This window comes from Mustela nigripes, chromosome 1, assembly GCF_022355385.1.
Source record: "Mustela nigripes isolate SB6536 chromosome 1, MUSNIG.SB6536, whole genome shotgun sequence".
Classification (NCBI taxonomy): Eukaryota; Metazoa; Chordata; class Mammalia; order Carnivora; family Mustelidae; genus Mustela; species Mustela nigripes.
The window spans coordinates 206,292,339-206,316,107 of record NC_081557.1 but is presented as its reverse complement, the minus strand read 5'-3'; the positions used below and the strand labels follow the sequence as shown (position 1 = coordinate 206,316,107).

Here is a 23,769-nt window from a genome sequence, read left to right as displayed (position 1 = left end):
CTAAGACCCTAGTGGATGAGACTTTATCACAATGAGAAACTTCTGTGCCCCAATGGACATCATCAAGAAAGTGAAGAAAAAAAAATATAGAATTGGAGAAAATGTTCCCAAATCCTGTATTTAGTGGGAGATTTGTGTTCAGAATATATTCTTTTAAAACGGCCTGTTGGTGTATCTTTCCTGGACAGAAGACAGCAAGACCATGAGAGTGCGCCCCATGTTGTTAGTCGTTAGTCATTCAGGACATAAAGACCACAATGAGACACCACTTCGTGCTTGCCAAGACGGCTAAGGTAAAAACCCAGGGAATGGCGAGTGTCAGGATGTGGGGGAGGCAGAACCCTGAGATGCTGCTGGTGTGATGGTGAACGAGAGCTGCTTTGAAAATCATCTGTCGGTTCTTCAAAGAGTTGAACACACAGATGCCACGTGACGCCACCGTTCTACTCCGGGGTCTCCAGTCGGGAGAATGAAAACTATATGTCCGTACGAAAACCTATATGTGAATGTTGAGAATAGCGAAGAGGTAAAAGGGTCCAAATGTTCGTTAACGCGTTCATGGAGGAAACGGGGTGGAGTATTCCTCGGTCAGAAAAGGGAGTGGAAGGTGCCTGGGTGGCTCAGTGGGTTAAGCCGCTGCCTTCGGCTTGGGTCATGATCTCAGGGTCCTGGGATCGAGTCCCGTATCGGGCTCTCTGCTCAGCAGGGAGCCTGCTTCCTCCTCTCTCTCTCTGCCTGCCTCTCTGCCTACTTGTGGTCTCTCTCTGTCAAATAAATAAATAAAATCTGTAAAAAAAAAAAAAAAAGAAAAGAAAAGGGAGTGGAGCCCTGGTATGTGCCACAGCCTGTACGAAGGATGAGCCTTCAAAACCTTGCCCCGAGGGGAAGAAGCCAGATGCAGAAAAGGTGGTCGATCATATCACTCCATTTATATGAAATTTCCAGAATAGTCAGATGCATAGAGACAGCAGGCCAGGAGTTCCCAGTGACTCAGGAGAGAGCAGAGTAGTGATGGGAAGGGAATGCTAATGGTATAGGGTTTCCTTTGGGGGCGAGAAATAGGTTTTTTAAAAAATTTTATTTATTTACACACACACACACATATATATATATTTAATATTTTAAGATTTTATTTATTTATTTGACAGAGACAGCGAGAGAGGGAGCACAAGCAGGGGGAGTAGGAGAGGGAAAAGCAGGCTTCCCATGGAGCAGGAAGCCCGATGCAGGGCTCGATCCCAGGACCCTGGGATGATGACCTGAGCCAAAGGCAGCCACTTAACAACTGAGCCACCCAGGTGCACCTACTTATTTATATTTTTAAAATATTTTATTTGCTTGTCAGAGATTGAGAGAGCACTAGTTTGGGAGAGGGGCAGGCAGAGGGAAAAGTCGGGCCAACCAGGCCAAGGAAAAGAATGTGCCCCTTTTAGCCTTTCTGAATGTGTTCTGCAGACCTCTTTATAGCAGCAACAGCCATTCTCAGGTGTTAGCCTTTGAGTTTGTATTTCATACCAGACTGGGCACCTCTGGCAGGCAGGGCCTCTGCTGTGTTCATACTTATGATCCCTAGTGCCCCAGAGCAAACACTGAAGTCACTGCCGGATGAACGAGGGAGTCCACATTTATGGATAGACCTAGGATGCCAGGTAGGAAATGTGAAGCCCATGCCAGATAACCTATCCTAGGTGAAGAGTGGCAGACACTCTTCCAAGTTTCTCTGTTTTTGACTTAGTAAATTTTCTATTAAAACAATATCACAACTTTTTTTATTTAAAAGATTTTACTTATTTGAAAGAGCAAGAGCAAGTGAGAGATCACAAGCAGGAGGTAGTACCAGAGGGAGAGGGAAGAGCAGGCTCTCACGAGCAGGGAGCCAGCCCGATGTGGGGCTTGATCCCAGGACTTCGGGATCATGACCTGAGCCGAAGGCAGACCCTTCATGACTGAGCCACCCAGGTGCCCCAACAACTTTTGACTATTAAACAGTATGACCTAATTATAAGAAAAATCAGAAAATAATATTCGTGTGCTTCTCCTGCTCACTGAGAGATAAGCTCCTCAGTGACCTCTTAGGTCATTTCTCAGACCTTCTAGTGCATGGTAACGTGTGCGCACACGCACATTCACACGAAACGAGGTTGTACTGCTGTGTAGACTTTATCCTAATATATTGCAGATAGCTTTGTCAGTAAGTGCGCTGCGTAATCTCCTTAATGGCTGTCGTGCATATCTCATCGCCTGGATAAACTATAACTTATTTAACCAAGTCTTCCTTATTTGGCATTTAGGTTTCTGGCTGTTTGCCTTGGTTGACAGCATTGTGATCAGTACCACAGCAGCTAAGCCTGTGCGCACAGAGGTGATTATTCTGTTAGGATAAATTCTCAGAAATAGAACTGTTAGATTGAAAGTACACACCTATGTTTAAGATGTTTGAGATGTTTTGTCAGACTGCCTCCAGAAAGAGCACCTGACCACGTGAACTGAATTTTGAAAGCCCCTTCTGTCTGTGAAATAAAACTTCGTTAGGACTTTGAATGTGTGTTACCTCTGCTGAGCTGTAATAACAGCTTCAGTGCAGAAACATGTTGATAATCTCAAGAAGGAGAAGGAGCCAGGCTCAACAGCTCACACAAAAACGAGTCCTGTGTTCATCATTTCAGAAATAGCTTTTCTACTTCCTTTGTTTTATATACTACGAACAGAATTACTACGTTTCTTTCTGCGTTTGGAAGCTTCAGGTCTGTGTTGTTACGGGTTTGCTGCTCCTCTTAGAGGACAAACCTGATCACCAGAAGATATCACTGATAAGGAATGTCAGGTTTCAGGTGTTGTCCAGCCAAACCCGTCAGATAAATGGAAATATACTGCTAGTACTTACTTGGCCATTAAACACATTTTCCCTTGGAAAACGAGTTGACACCACTCAGCCAGAAAATTTGTTTTTCAGATTCATGAGATCTGCAGACATGCCCAAGAAATTAAGGAAAGTATGCTAATAATGAGGGGTGTAGAGGGAGGGACTGTTCTCCCACTCTTATCTGGTGGGATTAAAGTAATTTTTGTGTATTGAATCAAAGTAAAAATTGGGTTACACAATTGATCGTGTATGATTTGATTTTTAAAATCTTTTTATTATTATGCTTTTCCATCTCTATCTCCTCTTGTACATATAATTGTAGCCATGTCCTGAGGGCCTGCTATAGGCCACACCATCTTCTAAGTAATTTTTAAAATTTTGCCATTGTCTTTCTGGTCCTTTTTTTTTCTTATTGTCTGTCCACTGGTTTTAATCATAATTTATCTATTGGAAGGCTTTTTATTTACTTATTTTTAAATTGGGTGAGACAAAGTAGCAAAGCAATTAAAAATATTACTTTAAAGTCCCAGCTTAGGGAAATAGCTGTAAGCTTATGTTTTAGAATATTCTATAGGCAAAGAATTTGTGGTAATGTTGAGGTGATGCTTACGGTTTAGTAAGTTAAGTCAAATACAATATTCTATAACTAGCATGAATTCAAGTCTGTGATTTTTAAAGCATACAGAAAAGGCCAAATGAAGCAGACCAAATAATTCAGGTTCTCACTGGGTGGTAGTATCATGGATGATTTTGCTTTCTTCCCACTTTCCAAATTTTCTTCAGATTTTGATTATGGGGCTGTGTAACCAAGGGGAAAAATAAACTTACAATGCCAACATAAAATATTTTATATCTGTTGTTTTTTAGACTACAAGGTAAAGAAATAGGAATTGAACCACTTAACTGTTAAATGTAAAATCTCATAGTAATATATACACTCATTATCAAAGAGTGGGAAGTACAGAAGACATTTAATTGTGTTTGCAGTCTGGAATTTATTTATGCTGTACTTAATTTACATACAAATGTCTGAGTTTATTACCACTTCATGTCAGTGGGTCATATTCCTTAAGATCGTAAATAAATCATAATATAATGCAAATCTGGGTAATAGGTACCAAATGAATGATTATTCCAAAGCCCTCAGACTGACTGTGTCTGTGGTCTCTGAACTTACTAGCGATGAATGCACTTGGGAGGGGAATGTGTTTGAGCATTTGGGAAGGAAAAGTGTTTGAAACTTGCTTCTTAGTTCGCTGTTCATTGAACTCTGTCTAATCTTATTTAAGGAGAATGACATCTTCCTGGGCTGGGAAAGAGGAGCTTACAAGAAATGGGGAAAGAGTAAGAAAAAGTGCTCAGACCTGACTCTAGAAGAAATGAAAAAACAGGCTGCTGTCCAGTGTCTTCGCTCTGCTTCTGACGAAGTAGGTTCACATTTTATTTCTAATGCTCAAGAGAAGAAAAAAGACCGGGGCGGGAGGGGGGGCGGGGGGGGTGGTGTGTGTTTGTGTGTGTGTGTGTGTTTATAAGTACACAATTACAACATCTTGACCAAAGAAACTTAGAAAAATAAACTACTCATTATCTTAAGGCTGTAATGTGAACAGTAACACTCTTTCCTCTAGGACATTTTAGATTTTTTTTTTTTTTATTTATTTATCAGAGAGAGAGAGGGAGAGAGCAGTCACAGGCAGACAGAATGGCAGGCAGAGGCAGAGGGAGAAGCAGGCTCCCCGCTGAGCAAGGAGCCCGATGTGGGACTCGATCCCAGGACGTTGGGATCATGACCTGAGCCAAAGGCAGCTGCCCAACCAACTGAGCCACCCAGGCTTCCCTCCTCTAGGACATTTTAATGCATAAATGAAGTTGCATTAAAATATATTCATTTAAAGTACTGTTACAATTAGAGTATACACCAAATTCTATATCCTTTTTTCCCATTAAACATGTTCCATCTTTTTACTACATTATCTTTATTCTTTGTAGTGGCTAAGTTCTATTTCATCAAATAATATTCCAACAGCAATATAATACACTCTTTATTAGTGGATATTTACTTAGCTTGCTTTTTTTTTTTTTTTAAGTAATTTCTGTGCTCAGTCTCATGACTCCTGAGATCCAGAGTTGCATGCTCTCCTGACTGAGCCAGCCACTCTTTATTTTCTGTCATATTCTCCCGAATATTTTCATATGTGGCTTTTCCATATTCTAGATTATTTCTTTTAGATCCATTCCTAGAAATGGGATCCTAGTTTAGTATTTTGAGGACACTACATTTGCTTATGATTCATAATTTTTTGTTGGTTTTTACAAAATATTACAAGATTTTTTTCAAAGTAAGTTCTGTGCCCAACATGGAGCTTGAACTCGCGACCCTGAGATCAAGAGTCACATGCTGTACTGACTGAGCCAGCCAGGCACCCCGTATAAGATTATTGTATTATATCAGTCTTCTAATACTTCATGTAAAATATTTGTCATGTCCTTTATCATCCTGAAAAAACATGGTTTTAGATATAATCACCCATTTAATTAATACTATGCAATTCTTTTCTTTTTCTTTATTTATTTGAGAGAGAGCAAGAGAGCACAAGCAGGGAGTAGTGGCGGAGGGAGGGGGAGAAGCAGACTCCCCATTGAGCAGGGAGCCCAGTGCAGGGCTCAATCCCAGGACCCTGGGATCATGACCTGAATTGAAGGCAGACACTTAACTCACTGAGCTACCCAAGGGCCCCAGTACTGTGCAATTTTTATTACTCACTATAAGACGTACTCTTTGAGATCCTACTACTTAGAAAATTATTTTATTTTGCTTTTAGCAGTTATTTGACACGGTGTGGTTTAAGTATCTTTTTTAAAGCAGAGTTGAGTTGAAAGGATACTGTCCTCTAGAAACTTTTTAATTTAAATGGGTGATTATATTCTAAAACCATTTTCTATCAGGATGCTAAGGGACATGACAAATATTTTATGTAATATTAGAAAATAAAACAGTTACAGGAGTTAACCTCATGGCTGATGTTGGGATAACCAGGTTTGCTGCATTGGGTGATCTGTGGAGGGGTCTTCTGTGTAGCCACCGCGTAGCACGCACGGCTTCCCAGGCTTGTTCCCGGGCACCTCCGCTCTGTGTTCTCCCACCCAGCGCTGTCTCTGAGAGCCGAGCCCTGGCACTGTCTTGTTCTGCTTGTGCACGTCTCGTGTCCGCCACTGCTGTTGCTGTTTTTCACTTCTGTCTTCCCTTCGTGACTGTGTGCCTTGGGGACTGACACCATGAGCTCCCTGGGTCCTGGTCTCCTGGTGCTTGATAGCGTGAGTGCAGTCTTGGGGCAGTCCCCCCTTGTCATCCCGACCCTTCCTGTCCTCTCCCACTGGGTTCCTCTCCCTACCCCTTTGATCTTTGACTTTTGATCTCATGAAAGTGCTGCTTCTTAGACTGTAGGATAGGGATTTGAAAGTTATTGCTCATGTGGCCATCTTTCGAACTGTTGCATTACAACAAGGGGAGCATCAGGAACCTAGTTTAAGAAAAAGTGGGAATATACATGAAGGATGTAGGGATAGCTCACTGGAAACCAGGTCTGGGAATGCAGGGCCTGAGGAGAGGCCTCAACTGGGAACAAAATAATTGGCAGCCAAAGTCATTTACTCTAATGATCCACATTCTCTCATTTGCTTCTTTCTCTGCTTCTGGGTCGTTCCACCTCTCTCTGAAGTCTGGCTTTCTCTGCTTTAGCCAGCATGCTGAGAAAACCACCCGCCATCCCTAGCCCAGCACCACTGCTGAAGGCTGGTATCCAGCACCGTTCAGCTGGGGAGAACTGTAATTGGTCGGACTGGGCCAGACATCGTCCACCCCCCCACCCCTGGTTGGCGAGCTGCAGGGAGGGGGCAGACTTGCTTGGGGGTCCACTTCTGGGGCAGGGGCAATGCTCAGAGAGAAGGGGGTGGTTGGATAGTTTTGCAAAAGATATTTTCTACCTGACATTGAAGGAAAAATAATTTGGAGTTGAAAAATGGCAGGTGGTTTTTTTAAGGAGAGTTTAGTTCAGGTAAATTCTTTGAGTAAAATCAAAGCTGCTGAGTCACGCTTGAGAGGAAAATATGAGTTAGGAGTTTCAGTCTGGGAGAGGATCTTATTTCTTACTTCTGCTTTGGACCAAAGTTGCTGAGAAATGACTCTTGCCTTCGACTCATGGTGAAGGGAAGCGGAGTAGAAATCCAGGGTGCAGGGCGCCTTAGTGGCTCAGTGGGTTAAGCCTCTGCCTTTGGCTCAGATCATGATCTCAGGGTCCTGGGATTGAGCCCCACATTGGGTTCTCTGCTCAGCAGGGAGCCAACTTCCTCCTTTCTCTCTGCCTACCTCTCTGCCTACTTGTAATCTCTCTCTCTCTGTCAAATAAATAAATAAAATGTTTTTAAAAAAAGAAAAAGAAAACCAGGGTGCCTAACGTGAACCGTGAAAGAGTGAGGAGTACAGGTGCCTTCTCCTAGCCTAACACAAGACTCCCCTGCCTCGTGGAGTACAGTACTCCCCTGGGGAGTACAGGTGCCTTCTCCTAGCTTAACACAAGACTCCCCTGCCTCATGGCACTCACATCTGGTTCATCCTCGCTGAGCGTGGTATGTGCTGGAAAGGATTTGGTGTGAATCTGGAACAGTGCAAGCGGAGGAGAGTGGTTCTTTTCCTTTGTTGCTTTGGAAAAAATGCTTCCCTTTGCTGGGAAGTCAGAGGGGGGATTTTTGTTTTCAAGTCCAGTGAAGCTGTCCAATTTGTTCTTCTCATTGTATAAAAAATTGTTGCATTGCTTTTTCCTAATGATGGCTTTTAATCTTACCAAATGAAAAAGAGCCAGGTAAGTGAATGTGCAAGGCATGTACCAGGAGCTGCGGTCATGCTTGGGAATGGAGGAAGAGGAAGTAGGACATTCTGGAGCCCTCCGGCCTTTCTCGGAGTGCCTGCTGTTGTGTGTGCATCAGCGCAGAGTCCTTCAGCCAGCGCTCCGGCTGACTCAGCATGACACAGGGAGTCCTTGGAAAGAACTGGAAAAAAATCCCTCTTTCCTTATGGCCTATAACTTTAGAAAGAGATCACTGTTGCTGTTCATAAACTGTAGGCTCTTTGTCCCTAGGCTTTTCTTTCTAGAATCTGTCTGGCAGCTTCAGTGGAAATAAAGGTACAAAGAAGTCCTGCCTAGGAAATTAGAATGCAGGAGTTTTGTTTTCTGTTTTGGCCACAGTGAATGTTTGCATATGGGCATGGTGTCCATTCCCTAAATACTGAGGATGGTGACATCCATGGTTCTGGGCTTTGCTTTCCCACCCAGTCACTGCCAGTTGACCAGAATCCAAAAGTCTACAATCCAGTTAAAATGCTCTTGACATAACTACACAACAGCGACATAAATGAGGCTGTTGTATTTGGTGGGTAAGGTGGGGTGCTGGTACGTGTTCGGCATGGGTTCTTTTGTCCTGACGTCCGTGTGTGTGTGCATGTGTGACTGTGCTAGGGACTGGGCTAGTTGTTTCTGTAAAAGCGTCCACAGCCTCAGACTTCCTTGGGTCGTTTCAGGAGGATGGTGGACTTGCTGACGCCACTTTGGGAAGTGACGCTGTGTCTCCTCCCGCTCTCTCCCTGCCTGCAGCAGGTTGTGCCCCCACATCACAGGACATCTCTTTGACCTGCTCAGCCCAATATTTTGTCTAAGAGATGTCACCAAAACAGTAGGAAACTCCATTATGTCAAATTTCATGTTAGACATTGAATAAAGTTGGGCAACCCCCACGAAGACTGTGGGCAGTTGGTATCAGGACACACATACACACACACACACACACACACACCCCACCACCACCACCACCACCACCACCCCCCGCCCCGAGGAGTTTGTGACCCTTGTGGGCTTTGCTGTTGGTGAGGCCTGGCCTAAGCTGCCCTTGTGGATGGCCTTCATTTGCACCCACGAGTGACCTGTGCTTCCCCAGGCACCTGTCTGCTCCAGCACGTTTGCATTGGCTCTGCTTGGGTTGTGCCAGCCGTGGCCCCCATGCCCCCCAGATGGCTGGTTTCGTCAAGGGACGCTCTGAGTGGTTTCTGTCATCCGAGGACGGGGCGTGTGCCTGATGTCCCCTATATCCAGACCTTGTCTTGTCCTGTTTTTAGTGTTGGAGTTTGCCGACTTGTATTTTGGAATCCTCAAGTTTCCTTGGTTCCGTTTTCTCAGTCCCTGGAATTGGAGCTTTTTATATTGTTTGGGGGTTTTTTTTGTTTTGTTTTGTTTTTTTCCATTTTAATGAGTGATATTTCTGCTTATTCTAATGGGGCTACTGAAAGCTGCTCCGCAGCTGGTGTGTCGTCGCCCAGTTTGGGCGTTCGTGGAAGGTGAGGCGCCGCACCGGGCCCCGTTTAGGGAGTAAGGTAGGCTCGAGGTGATAACTTGGTGAGGTTTGGGAAGTAGAGCTGCTGGTCAGCCTGGGCAGTCGCCTGGTCTGAGGCTGTCATTGAGCCTCACAGGGGCTTGTGGCCATGACTCATGTGCCCGCAGTGCCTGCAGCCCCCCAGCAAAAGCTCATTGCACATCCTCGTATCTGAGTTGGTGGTGTTTCCATGCTGTCTAGGGCCACATGTACCAAAGCTGTTTTCTACTGTGGAAGTCAGCTTTGATAGTATGTATTGATTGTGTCTTTGCATGCTGACTTTTGACCGTAACTCATTCTGGATGATAATAGCATCGAAACAGTGATAAGTAACACTTAGGGGGTTCTGAACATTGTAAGTGGTGAGGCTGTGCTGGGTCTGTAGGCCAGACCCCCGAGAAGCTGGTCAGTGGTCGCTAAAGCTGAGTGCGCTCCCGGTGGCTGTGCTGTCACAACCGGCCCCGGGCCTGCCCACGCAGCCTCCGCCTTACCCCGGTTCCATGGAGGGGAGGCATTCAGGGACACCTGTAGGCCTTTGGGAGGATTTTGGCTTTTCCTCTGGGAAGTGGTGAAGTGTTGGTGAGTCTGGAGCAGAGGCTAGTGTAACCTGACATCTCTGCTGCTAGGACCCTGTGGACTGCTGCACTGACAGGGGGCTGACTCAGAGAAAGTGGCAGTCTGGAAGGGAGAGGACCATGAGAATTAGTGGGATTCTAAATGCATTTTGAAGGTAGAGCTGACAGGACTTGATTTGGAGTGGAGAAAAGGGAGGAATTGGGGAGAATAGCTATGGTGTTTGGTCTGAGCCACTGCAAGAATACAGTTTTCAGGGATGCCTGGCTGGGAGGTTCAGTCACTTGAGCATCTGACTCTTGATTTCAGCTCAGGCCATGATCTCAGGGTTGGGACATGAAGCCCTGCAGGGGGCTCTGCGCTCAGCAGAGAGTCTGCTGGGGCTCCTCTCCCTCTGCCACTCCCCCTGCTCACGTGCTCACTCTCTCAGATCTTTTTATTTTAAAGATTTTATGTATTTGTCAGAGAGCACACAAGCAGGGAGAGTGTCAGAGTGAGAAGGAGAGGCAGTCTCCCTGCTGAGCAGGGAGCCTGACCGCTGGCCTTGATCCCAGGACCCTGAGTTCATGATCTGAGCCGGAGGCAGGTGCTTCACCATCTGAGCCACCCAGGTGCCCCTCAAATAAATCTTCAAAAAAAATTATGCGATTTTCATTTCTGAGGACAGGAAATTAGGGAAAAGACACAAATCTGTGGGTGGAGGTATGAATAGAGCTTTGAACGTGAGCTTGGTGGGAAGAAGGCCACGTGGAGGCTGGGAAAGGACAGTTGGGTGTGAGGGGGTTGCCTCTGAGGCTGCATGGTTTGCGGGGAGGTGGAGTAACAGACCGGTGGCTTGTCTGTGTGTCTCGCCCAGACCCGGAGAGCTCGTGTCTCTAGGGCCAAGGAAGAAGCTGAGTGAGTAGGACAGTGGAGAGCATGAGGCCTGCCAGGCACAGGCTTGTCTCCACACTCACTGGTTGTGACTGTGGCAGGTGCGGGCCTGATGGGGCTAGGTCTTCTGATCTCTCTTTAGAAAAGGTAGGAAATTGTGGTTTTTACAAGAGAGTCCTGAATATCAAATGTCGAGAAGTGAGGGTATGGGAAAGGGAAGAAATGGGAGTTGCTATAAATCTGTGGCAGGGGTAGGGGGCGGGAGGGCCAGCAGGCAACCTGTGAGGGTGGTGGTGTGGGTCATGAATCCAACTGGGTGCTTGAGGGGGGCTATCGCCCCCTCCCCCAGCCACAGATGAGGCAGAGTGGAGTTACCTTTTTCGAAGCCTTTGTGAATCACGTTATTTGATCATTACTTGTAATAGACACTGCCATCCTCTACTTCTTAGGACAAATTGTAACTGCTTTTTGTCCATCTTTCTAAGAAGATGTGGGTCTTGTCCTCCCTGGCATGTGGTAGGCATTTGGTAGTACCCAGTGGGTATTTCTCTGCTCCCCTCTACCGTGTTCTGGAGAGCAGGTGTAACGAGCTGGAGGCAGCCATGGGGTGGCTTCTTGTAGCTCTTCCTGTGGTCAAGTATGGGAGTCGCGGCCCTCGTGCAGATGCCTTGGCAGAAACAATTTTTTGTTGGGTTTGGATTTTTTTTGTTTTTTGTTTTTTGTTTTCTAAATCTTTGAATGGCTGTAGGCCAGAGAAGTCTGTTCTGTCTGCATAGTGCGTGCCCCATCCTCCACTTCCTCCTGCATTACAGCTAGCCACGGCACGTGTTTCTGTTCCTTCCCTGGCCACTGAGGCATGAGCCTGGGAACCCTGGTATCAATTCTCCCTTGTCTCACTTGATACCCTTTTGTTTATTGGCTTAACGTTAACTTAGTTCTGCATTTTAAAAACGCTTTTAAAATGGAAGTGATTCTTTACAGTTTATCATCACCAGTAGGTTTCCTGCCACTCATCTTACAACTCTGCTTTAGAAATTCCAAGTCTGAGGGGTGCCTTGGTGGCTCAGTCAGTTAAGCGTCCAACTCTTGATTTCAGCTCAGGTCGTGATCTCAGGGCTGTGAGACTGAGGCCCTCATGAGACTGGCTCTGCTCTGGGCATGGAACCTGTTTAAGATTCTCCCTCTCAAAAAAAAAAAAAAAAAAAGATTCTTTCTCTCCCCACTCTCCCAGCCCCCCAGCTTGTGAGTGCACTCTCTCACTGTCTCTCTAAAAAAGGGGGGGGGGGCCCTACCTGGGTGACTCAGTGGATTAAGCCTCTGCCTTCAGCTCAGGTCGTGATCCCAGCATCCTGGGATCGAGCTCCATATCGGGCTCCCTTCTCTGCGGGAAGCCTGCTTCTCCCTCTCCTATTCCCTCTCTTGCTGTGTCTCTCTCTGTCTAATAAATAAATACAATCTTAAACAAAATAAAAATCTGAGATCTGAAAAATTGTAAATGAGTTCTGTCCATGTGCAGGGTATGGGTATTTGGAAGTGTGTACCTTGGTTATTGGTGCCTGACCAAGTACTCCAAAACTTAATGACTTACACTGATAGCTGTTTTCACTTCCTCACAGCAGTGTGGGTCAGCTAGGGCTCAGCTGGGAGGTTCTGTTGCTGGTCTTGTGTGGGGCTCTTTTGTGGTCTTGTGTGGGCTCTTGAAATAATATGGCAGCTGGGACTGGAAGATCCAAGATTGCTCTCCTCACTTGGTCTCGTGTTTCTGCGGGGATCACTAGCTGTGACCTCCGTGTGGCTAGTACATGCATTCCAGGAGCCCATGCATTACACCCGCTGGTGTCTCACTGTGGGCAGAACCTCTGGTGGGTGGGGTGCCAGGAGATGTGGCTCATCGGAGTCCCCAAAGTGCTACGCTTTCCTGTCCTGATAGGTACTTTCTGGAGTGATGGAACCAGGCAGGACACCAGGCACCCAAGATGAGGTGAGACGCCTTAATGGAAATTGCAGAGTAAAAGTCAACAAATTGATGGGTGAATGAATCCCTGTCCCTTTCTTCTGTCCATCTGTCGTGGTGCTGAAGGTCATCGGTGCTATGAAGAAGAGACATTCAGGGGACAAAATAATGTCTTCAATTCTAAACATGTAACAGAAATGAAGACGCTCAGTAGAAGGGAGTAGAAGGGTTGGCAGGAAGAGAGGAGGGACACCCCCAGTAAGTAGCACAGGAGCACTGCGGGAATGGTGGGGAGGAGAGAAGTTGGGGCTGGTGTAGGAAATGCAGTAATAGCCTACAGGACATGCATCAGCCCTGGTGTCATCATTTTCCTGGTGTGGCAAGCCACAGTCACATGGTGAGCCCTGGGATGACGTGCAGACCTGGTCTTTTTGACTCATGTGTTCCTGCGTGTGAATGGAACACTCCTGTGTCCTTTTGGTTAGTGACCACAGGGTTGGGGTGGGAGTGCCTGGCCAGCAGTTAGGAGTATCCAGTTCAAATGATCTCTCCATAGAAGATGAAGCTTTGAGATGGAGAGATAGTGATAGAAAGCTTTGAATGTGGATAGGAGAGATAATGGACTGAGTGTGATTGCCTTTGTTTCCCTCATATTGAGAAGGATGTGCAGTGTGGAGAGGATGAAGAAGGACTGAGCATGTTGTGGGAAGGGAGCACGTAAAAGAATTTCTCAGAAGCAGTAGGACAGTAGCTGCTGCATCCGACCATGGCTTGGATTCCAGGGGCACGGCTGTGTCTGCTGCTCCACCTATGGGCTTGGCGAGGGAATGTGGTCGTGCCAGGGCCCTGGATTCTGGCAGAATCCAGGGAACTTGGGGTGACCTGGGTCAGGTTAATTATCTTTCTTACTCCTCCAACATCCAACTCAAAGCAGAGCAAAATTTAAAGGCATTTTAGAAGCAGTGAATCCAATCCATTAATGAGATTTTGGAAAATGGAAAGCATACACAAAATCTGGAAATGGCACCAACATTGGTGCCTCACAGGCACGTCCTCCTAATTCACCCTCATGGGCCTTGAGGGGAAGGTGTATTGTCCTTGGCTTCTCTGCCACCCAGTAGGTATGAGGCTGGGTGGGAATTCAGACCCGGCCCCTGGGACCCCAGGGCCAAATACATGCCACTTGGCCATCTTGTCTGAGTGGCAGGCACTGTTCCAGTGTCCGCTCTGGGAAGACAGGGCCCTGTCTCTCCCGGGGTCATGCCTGGCCCTGTGATCATGACCGTCTATTGACCAAGTGAGCGCTAACCCTGTGGGTGCCCGTGTACGCGGACACTAGCCAGTCTTCGTGTGTGCTCCCCTGGGTCCGGATTTGGAGGACAGTTGCTTGCAGCTTGGCATGCTCTTGTTTTTTGGTGGGGGTGGGGGGTGGGTGCGGCATTTTTACGTGTTCATTTGACGCTGGGCAGTGACTGTTAGGTGATACTGCTTGAAAAAGCAGTTTATGAGTTTAGTGCTAGAACAGTAACAGTGTTTTTACCTGCAGCATGTTGTTCCTCACAGGTGTTGCTGTTGCTTTATTCCCTCTTCTCTTTTAAGATTTTATTTATTTATTTATTTATTTATTTATTTGGGAGAGAGAAAGAAGCAGAAGGAGAGGGATAAGCAGACGTGGGGCTCGATCTCACGATCCTGAGACACGACCCGAGCCACCCAGATGCCCCTGATTTACTTTATTTCTTAAGATCCAGTAGGCTCGGGGTGCCTGGGTGGCTCAGTGGGTTAAGCCTCTGCCTTCGGCTCAGTTCATGATCTCAGGGTCCTGGGATCGAGCCCCACATGGGGCTCTCTGCTCAGCAGGGAGCCTGTTCCCCCCACACACACACAACGCCTGCTTCTCTGCCTACTTGTGCACGTGCGCGCACACTCTCTATCAAATAAATAAAATCTTTAAAAAAAAAAAACTTAAAAAGATCCGGTAGGCTCTCTGTATTCTTGAGTGTCCTCAGGATATGCTATACTATGGACATACTAAAATATCTTATGGTTTATATCATAATTGGGAAAGTAAATGGCATTTCTCATTCACAGCACCAGATTAACCCAGCAGAATGCCTGCTGGGAGATGACCGGGTACCGTGCTGCTTAGGGTACCCCTTTTTGTGTCTCAGTTCACAGTTACAGCCCCGCTGTCAAATGATTATGTGTAATCTAAGTAGGCTGCTGCAGGAGTCCGGGAAGGAAGGTGGAAGCCCTGGTGGGGAGAGCTGGCCTTTCTGTGCAGAGTTAAGAAGTAAGCTCACTATTTTTTTTGCCCTTCATATACGAGAGCAAATAGATCTACTTCCACACTGCATTATGACCCAGAAACAACTCAGCTGGAGAGATGTGTGGATGCAATTTCCCAGACAAAGCATGAAGCATGGTATCTCATCCCTTGGTTCTCATGATTTTCCCCAGACACTGCGGAACAGCCGGCAGGCACCGCAGGGCCCCAAACGGGGCTGAGCAGGTGATCCCTGGAAGCTCGGCATTCCTCGCTGGAGCCTGGCACCAGGTTTAGAAACATGGTGACATAGGCTTGCTGTACTAAGCAGCGTGCAGCAGGTGGCGTGTCACCTGACGCCGGGCTGGGTTCATCGTCGGGAGGGAATGCAATAAAACAACCACGGCGAGCACACCTTGCGCGCTATGGTAAGCGGAGGCTTTCTGATGGGATTGTGGCGGCCGAGCAGGGTCTGTGACTAACATTTGCTGCGTGGTTTCTGAGTGGTTTTAAGGGCAGGATGGCTCTTCTGTGGCCCGTTTCCCTCTGACCCTCTGGCCTGTCTCCCCACTAAAAGCTGTGGTCTGCCGTGGATAGGATGTAACTGACCGTGTCTACCATTAACCATTCCCTCTATGCTCTGTTTCTTGCTGTTCAAATTGGAGCTATGCGCTTTCTTGTTTAGGGTATCTCTGAGACTTGTGCTGAGTCATTTTGAGTTGAGTGAATGGGGAAAAGTTCTATTTTTAGCCCCTCCAGGCCCCAGGAGGGCAGCCGCTTGAGCAGAGTCACGGGCACCTGTCTGGGTCGGCCCACCTAAGACAGACTCATTTCCAGTTTAAACATGACTTTGACCACTGAATAAAGGGCCTCAGAAACGCGTTTGCTCCTCTCGTACCCTGTGAAGGAATTTTCTTTCTTCCTTGAGAAAGGGAAAATTGTTGAAGTTGGAAAGTCTACATAGTGAAAGATTATTTGTTCGTGCCTGTTTCCAGTATTCATTTTTCTTTCAACTTTGGCTCTTTGGGTTATCCTCCCCATTTCAGGTTTTTGCGCGTGGTGTCCTCAGCTGCCTACCCCCCACCCCATGTGGGGCCTAATACCCTGTTCGTGACCTTTCAGAGAAAACAAAGCTTTCACGCTCATGCACGGCTGTGAATGCTGTGCATTGCTCTTTCTGTTGCTGTCACCAGTGTTCACTTCAAAAAATTAAACACTGGCCTTCTTTTCTCTAGACTGTAAGCTCCTAGAGGAACCACATGAGATTTCTGTGATTTTTTTCCTCCTGTGTGTTGAATCTGGTATAGGACCTTGCTCACATAGGTACCGAGTATTATTCTGGCTGGTGACTGATTTCTACCCATGTGATGGGTACGAGGGTATGTCGGCTGCATGGCCAGTGAGATGCTAACCCCCCAGGAAGACCGGCTGTCCTGGGAGCCATATTAATGTTTGCACATTGTATCAGTAAGCCATTGACTACTCGGTTAATAAAATATGTATGCTCAATCGAGCAGCAAACCTGGAGTGTTTCAGCTCTTATGTAGTTTGTTTATTTATTTTAAAGATTTTATTTATTTGACAGAGAGAGAGCACAGCAGGGGGGAGAAGCAGGCAGTGGGAGAGGGAGAAGCAGGCTCTCCAAGCAGGAACCCCAGTGTGGGGCCCGATCCCAGGACCCTGGGATCATGACCTGAGCTGAAGCAGATACTTGACAACTGAGCCACCCAGGCAACCCTCTCGTGGGGTTTAAATATTACTAACATATTTCATTTAGAACATGGGAGATTGGTCAAACCTTTGTATAAAAATAAGCATGTCCAAGGGCCTGGCAATGAAGTAACATGTATTTTTGTTGTCATGCAGAGCTCTGGCATTGAGACTTTAGTGGAGGAGCTCTGCTCCAGACTGAAGGACCTTCAGAGCAAGCAAGGTGAGTGCAGCCTCCAGAACCCATCTGCACGCAGTGGGCTGTGGGCCCTGAGGGGTGTGATTCCAGAGGTGCTAGAGTCGGCCAGAGACAGACAGAAGGAAGTACGTCTTCATGTTCAGTGTGTCGCCTTGCCAGTGTCACACTGTGCCTTCAGCTGTTAGGGCTTCCAGGTCACCCTTAGCAGTCACTTGTGGATAGATCCCCGCTCTCAAAGGAGTATATTAATTCACAGGTGTTCTTGTTGGGGGCAGGGGCTGGGGGGCACGTTTTGTTTCCCCTTCATATGGAAGCACGGGGATCAGGGCCAATATTTTCTCTTTCCCACCCTGGCCTCCCTGTTGGCATCTGCCTGTTGACATCAAGGCCTCCAGAGGTGTCGTCTCTATTTCAGGTTTGAAAGGAACTTCTGCCTTCAATCGGGTTTTTTGGAAAGGCAACCTTGAAGCTCATAAAAGTCATTTTGACACATGAAGCCTCATAGCTTTTTGTGGATACTTTTCTGCAAGCGCTTGGAATGAGAGCTGCATATTGAGGTCAAGGGTCTTGGTTTCGTTGTCCTCTTCATGGCCATTTTTGCTGCCTGCCAAGCCTTGAGCCTTGCTGAAGAGTTTGTTTGTAACTGAAGGGCTTCCCAAGGGCTGAGCTGAGAGCTCGGCCCTTTGTTTTAGTTGACTCCACAGCCCTTGCTTACCTAGATGTTGGAACAGAGAGCTGATTATAATGGGCTTTCTTTACAGAGTAGTGTCAGTCCAACATGAGTCCATACAGAATCCATGGGTGCAGAATTTTGCGAGGATCTCAACAGATGTTCTCTCCATCTGGCAAAATTAATAGAGGATTTCAGTCTTTAATCTGGTGCCTCTGGAGCACTCAGTCAGAGATGAGACAGACAGCTGTCGCCTCGCAGCCCACCGTTAGTGTGGTTAAGCTGGAGAATTCCATCTGGGGCTGTGAAGAAATGGATTTTTATTAGAAAGACAGATGGGTATAGAGTTCTTTTTCAGCCATAAAGTCTATATAAGTTCTGATTAAAGTTACTTGAGAAACTTTAAAAAAAAAAAAAAGGAGCATTTATTAACTAGATATAAGACATATCTTTCTGAATTTTTGTTTCGTAACAGAAGAGAAGATTCACAAAAAGTTAGAGGGGTCTCCCTCTCCAGAGGCAGAATTATCCCCTACAGCAAAGGATCAAGTGGAAATGTATGTAAGATTGTATTCAGTAATAAAGTATGCATTTGTTAAAATCAGACTATAACTGCTGCGTGGTTTAGTTTTTCTTCATTGTCTTATATTTGGTTCCGTATTTGATAATTCAGGAAACGCTCATTGAGCATTTACTATGTGCTTGACACAGAATTCAGATGTGAATAAAATGGTCCTGTGCTTAGTACAGAATCAGTACTTGTGAGATGAATGAATGGAACAAGCAAGGTTATTTACAGTCCACTCGCATGCTGTCATTCCAGTGCCTGGAGGCGGCTGTGAGAAAATACGGGCATCCTTGTTTTACATACAAGGAGACCACATTGCTCCGGCTGATTACAGAGGAATGTGGGCAAGTCATTGACCTTGTCAAGCTTGTTTCCTGAAGATGCTCTTTGCTGTTTTTTTGGTAAATAGTTAGTAAAATTGGCTGCACTATAAGCAGAACTTCCTTCTTATACGTTTTATTGAATCTTCTGAACTTCTCGAACTTAAGGTGAACATAGCTTTTCCTGGCTGGTAGGGACCTGTGCTGTCCCACGTAGTCTCCGTAAGCTGCGTGTGGCTATGTAGCACTTTATATGTGGCTACTATAAATTGAGATGTGCTTTAGGTGTAAGATTCTCATCTATTTCACAGACTTGGTTAAAAAAAAAAAAAAAGAATGTAAAATACTGCATTAATATTTTTAAATATCCTGTGATGAGTGCTGTGAAGTATGTAAGCCTGATGATTCACAGATACGTAACCCCAGGGCTAATAGTACATTATATGTTAATATTAAAAAAATACTTTAAAATATCAATTACATGCTGAAATAATGTTATGGATGTATTTGGTTAAGTAAAATACATAATTGAATTCAGTTTCACCTTTTTTTCTTACACTTTTAATGTGACTTCTAGGACATTAAGAATTCCATGTGAGGCTCACAGGTAGGTCTGTTAGACAGCTCTGGTAGAGGCTGAAAAGGAAAATCAAGTATAGGCCCTTTAAAAACATGGCCCTTTATCACTTGGTGTATGACCTTGACTGTTGCCTCCAGATGACAGTCCCCTTGGTAGGCAACCTGACTCCAGGTTCTTGCTTTGGCAGTCTGTCTTGCTCTGAAATCTGCGATGGCTACCAGCTTCTTGGCAGATTGGAAACAAGTTCTCGTTTTCAGTCCCTCTAAAAGCAGCCTCCCCGGCTTTTCCTGCAGTCACTGGTCTCCTTGGACCTTGTGTCCACACATGGGCGCCCATGCCTCACGAGTAGTGGCCCTAAGCTACATTTCTGGAGTGTCCAGGCTGTGCTGTGGGCCACTTGTGCTCAGGGTTCTCAGCTGCACCAGCATCCTCTTTTTTGACCACTTGAACGCCCTGAATAATCCCTCCTGTTTTCCGAGGGCCTCATGAGAACACGTGGGGGACCAACAACCACGTAGTATTCCAGCTCCTCTTGTACATTAATTCCTTCACTCCTCCCAACTCTGTGAGGCAGCTAGTAGTATTCTCTGTACATCACAGGCCACAGAGAGGTTATGTCACGGGCCTGAGGTCACACAGCTGGTCAGGGTGGAGTCAGGGTTCACAGTTGGGGAGCACAGCTTCAGAGCACCTGCTCTTGGCTCTCAGCATCTTCTGTTTCCCCTGCTCCCAGTGGCCTCGGGAGATAAGTCCTGTCCTCACCAGTGTGCAGCTGAGAATGTGGACCGACACATCAGTTAATGAGCTGAAAGTCACATGTTTAGTAACTGACGTGAACTGAGATGCAACTGCAGGCATTTCTTCTCGAGGTGACATTCTTTCCACCATATTGCATTTGTCCTTCGTGACTCCTTAATTAAAATGACAACTTTAAAGATAAGAACTGTCCTCTTCCCTATTTTCTAAGTATTTCTAAATTAGTGCCAACCTCAGTGCTGAACATAAAGGTGCTTGATACACGGGACTAAACATAAAGTATATTTTACTGTATTATTCATTTTTTTTTTAAGTTTTAGTCTGTGGATGACGTAAATGTTGACCGTTAAAGTGAAATACCCCGTCGCCCCACCTGGGAGGGAATGTTGTTTTGCTCTATCTTATACATCTAAATGCCTGCTTTTGAACTCTGTCCTCTGTTTTTCAGGTACTATGAAGCATTTCCACCACTGTCTGAGAAACCAGTTTGCCTGCAGGAAATCATGACTGTGTGGAACAAGTCTAAAGTCTGTTCTTACTCTAGCCCTTCTTCATCATCCACAGCCCCAGCAGCTAGCACAGACACATCCTCCCCCAAGGACTGCAACAGTGAAGGTGAAGTCAGCAAGGAAAGAAGCAACGAAGCACCCAGCACTGTACACACGAAAATCCAGAGCAGAAGTAAAAGTGAGAAGGAGAACAAATTCAGTAATGGCACAATGGAAGAAAAGCCTGCTTTGTACAAAAAGCAGATCCGACATAAACCTGAAGGAAAGATTCGCCCTCGCTCTTGGTCTTCTGGCTCGAGTGAAGCAGGTTCAAGTTCAAGTGGTCATCAGGGAGAACTAAAAGCATCCGTGAAGTGTGTGAAAGTCAGACACAAGACCCGAGAGATTCGCAACAAGAAAGGGCGGAACGGGCCAAGCAGGCTCTCGCTGAAGACTGGCGACAAGGCTGAGAGGGGAGTGCATGCGGTGGGGAGCGGTGGTGGGGGGGCCCCCATCAAGCCGCTGTGCCGGCGCGGGAAGAGGCCCTTAAAGGACCTGGGGAGAAGAGACGCTGGCAGCGCGGAGGGAAGAGATCTGTCCCTGGAGAGCAGAAACGACAGAGAATATAAAGAGGAACCACTGTGGTACACTGAACCGATTGCTGAGTATTTCGTTCCTTTGAGCAGAAAAAGTAAACTGGAGACCACGTACCGAAACCGACAGGATACGAGTGATCTGACGTCAGAGGCGGTGGAAGAGTTGTCAGAATCTGTGCACGGTCTTTGTATCAGCAACAATAATATTCATAAAACATACCTCGCAGCAGGTACTTTCATTGATGGTCATTTTGTAGAAATGCCTGCGGTTATCAATGAGGATATTGACCTCACTGGGACCTCGTTCTGTTCTCTCCCAGAGGACAACAAGTATCTGGATGATATTCATCTATCAGAATTAACACACTTCTATGAAGTGGATATTGATCAATCCATGTTGGATCCTGGTGCCTCAGAAACAATGCAAGGAGAAAGTCGGATTTTGAATATGATTCGACAAAAAAGCAAAGAGAAAACGGATTTTGAGGCAGAATGTTGCATAGTGTTAGATGGAATGGAGTTGCAAGGGGAACGTGCAATATGGACAGATTCCACCAGCACTGTGGGTGCCGAGGGGTTCTTTCTGCAAGACCTGGGCAACCTGGCTCAGTTTTGGGAGTGCTGTTCATCCAGCTCGGGCGATGCCGACGGAGAGAGTTTCGGCGGAGACTCTCCAGTTAGACTCTCTCCGATCTTGGACAGCACAGCACTCAGTCCACATTTGCTTGCTGGCAATCAGGAGCTCTTTTCAGATATTAATGAAGGATCTGGCATAAACTCATGTTTTTCAGTGTTTGAAGTGCAATGCAGTAATTCTGTTCTACCATTTTCGTTTGAAACTCTCAACTTGGGAAATGAAAATACGGATTCTAGTGCTAATATGCTTGGGAAAACCCAGTCTAGATTGCTAATATGGACCAAAAATAGTGCCTTTGAAGAAAATGAACACTGTTCTAATCTTTCAACAAGAACTTGTAGCCCATGGTCCCATTCAGAAGAAACACGTTCAGACAACGAGACATTAAATATTCAGTTTGAAGAGTCCACTCAGTTTAATGCAGAAGATATTAATTATGTAGTTCCTAGAGTCTCGTCAAATTATGTAGATGAAGAACTTCTAGATTTTTTGCAAGATGAAACTTGCCAGCAAAACAGTAGAACATTAGGAGAAATTCCTACCTTAGTTTTCAAAAAAAAATCGAAACTAGAATCTGTCTGTGGTATTCAGCTCGAACAAAAGACAGAACACAAAACCGTGGAAACTGCCCGAGGGGGTGGCGAGAGTGGTCCACGTGGCGGCGGCTACAGCTCAGGGGTTATTAAAGACATTTGGACAAAGATGGCAGACGGGGGATCTGCCGCGCCGGTGGACATAGATAGAGTTGACGAGGAGTTGTTCCCAGCAGACGTCGGTAACTACTGCTGCTGCCTGGATGCCGAGGCTGAGGCCGAGAGCCTGCGGGAGCCCCACAAGGCCGTGCAGAGGTCCGAGTATCGTCTGTGGGAGGGACAGAAGGAGAGTCTGGAGAAGAGAGCGTTCGTTTCCGGGGCGCTCTCGAAGGTGGACGGGGGCGACTACACTACACCCTCTAAACCCTGGGATGTGGCCCCAGACAAAGAGAACACGTTCATTCTCGGTGGAGTTTACGGAGAGCTCAAGACCTTCAGCAGCGACGGGGAGTGGGCGGTCGTGCCGCCCAGTCACACCAAGGGAAGCCTGTTACAGTGTGCGGCTTCCGACGTCGTGACCATAGCTGGTACGGACGTCTTCATGACCCCAGGAAACAGCTTTGCTCCCGGTCACAGGCAGCTGTGGAAGCCCTTCGTGTCATTCGAACAGAGTGATCAGCCGAGGAGTGGGGAAAATGGATTAAATAAGGGATTTTCTTTTATCTTCCATGAAGACTTACTAGGAGCTTGTGGTAACTTTCAGGTTGAGGATCCTGGGCTGGAATATTCCTTCTCGTCCTTTGACTTAAGCAATCCATTCTCGCAAGTTCTTCATGTGGAGTGTTCGTTTGAACCCGAGGGGATTGCCTCTTTCAGCCCTAGTTTCAAACCGAAGTCAATCCTCTGCTCTGATTCAGACAGCGAAGTTTTTCACCCCAGGATCTGTGGCGTCGACAGAACACAGTACCGGGCGATTCGGATCTCTCCTCGGACTCACTTCCGCCCTATTTCTGCATCCGAGCTGTCCCCGGGAGGAGGAAGTGAGTCAGAATTTGAATCTGAGAAAGATGAAGCAAATATTCCCATTCCTTCTCAGGTTGATACATTTGAAGACCCACAGGCAGATCTCCAACCACTGGAAGAAGATGCCGAGAAAGAAGGCCATTACTATGGAAAATCAGAGCTGGAGTCTGGAAAATTCCTCCCCAGGTTAAAAAAATCTGGCATGGAAAAGAGTGCTCAGACATCACTGGATTCTCAGGAGGAATCAGCTGGGATTCTGCCAGTGGGGAAGCAGGATCAATGTTTGGAATGTAGCATGAATGAATCTCTGGGAATTGCTTTAGAAAGTTCAGAAGCTAATTGTAAAATAATGGCACAATGTGAGGAAGAAATTAATAATTTTTGCAGTTGCAAAGCAGGTTGTCAGTTTCCTGCTTACGAAGATAATCCGGTTTCTTCGGGACAGCTGGAAGAGGTAGGTGGTTGTCTGTGTGTGCTGGTGCTTGATAGAAGTTGTTAACTGGCCTCAAATGCAGGAGCAGCCGGATCAAGCAGTGGAAGATAGGGTGAAATTATTGGGAAATTAACTTCAGTGTCTTAAAACTTAAATGCTTATGATTTTATATCAGGACTTAAAATGGGTTCGATATTTATAAATTGGAACTAGACCATAGACCTCTTGTGCAGAGAAAAGACATTTTAAAATTATAAGATAGTAAGAGTCTGTCTTAATACACACGTACTGTGCTTCAAACCGAGTA

At 46.2% G+C, this 23,769-nt stretch overlaps 1 protein-coding gene across 3 annotated transcripts in view; it reads left to right on the top strand.

The window, feature by feature from the left end:
- KIAA0232 (KIAA0232 ortholog) overlaps positions 1–23,769 on the top strand; it is an 85,501-nt gene that overhangs the window by 46,671 nt on the left and 15,061 nt on the right. For 2 of the 3 annotated variants that reach the window (XM_059380451.1, XM_059380456.1), the window contains exons 3-6: positions 4,153–4,290; positions 16,816–16,882; positions 18,004–18,085; positions 20,201–23,483. In XM_059380451.1, coding sequence (XP_059236434.1) covers positions 4,153–4,290; positions 16,816–16,882; positions 18,004–18,085; positions 20,201–23,483 — 3,570 coding nt within the window. Of the gene's footprint in view, positions 1–4,152; positions 4,291–16,815; positions 16,883–18,003; positions 18,086–20,200; positions 23,484–23,769 lie in introns of those variants that run through there. The other variant, XM_059380460.1, reaches the window with a different exon arrangement.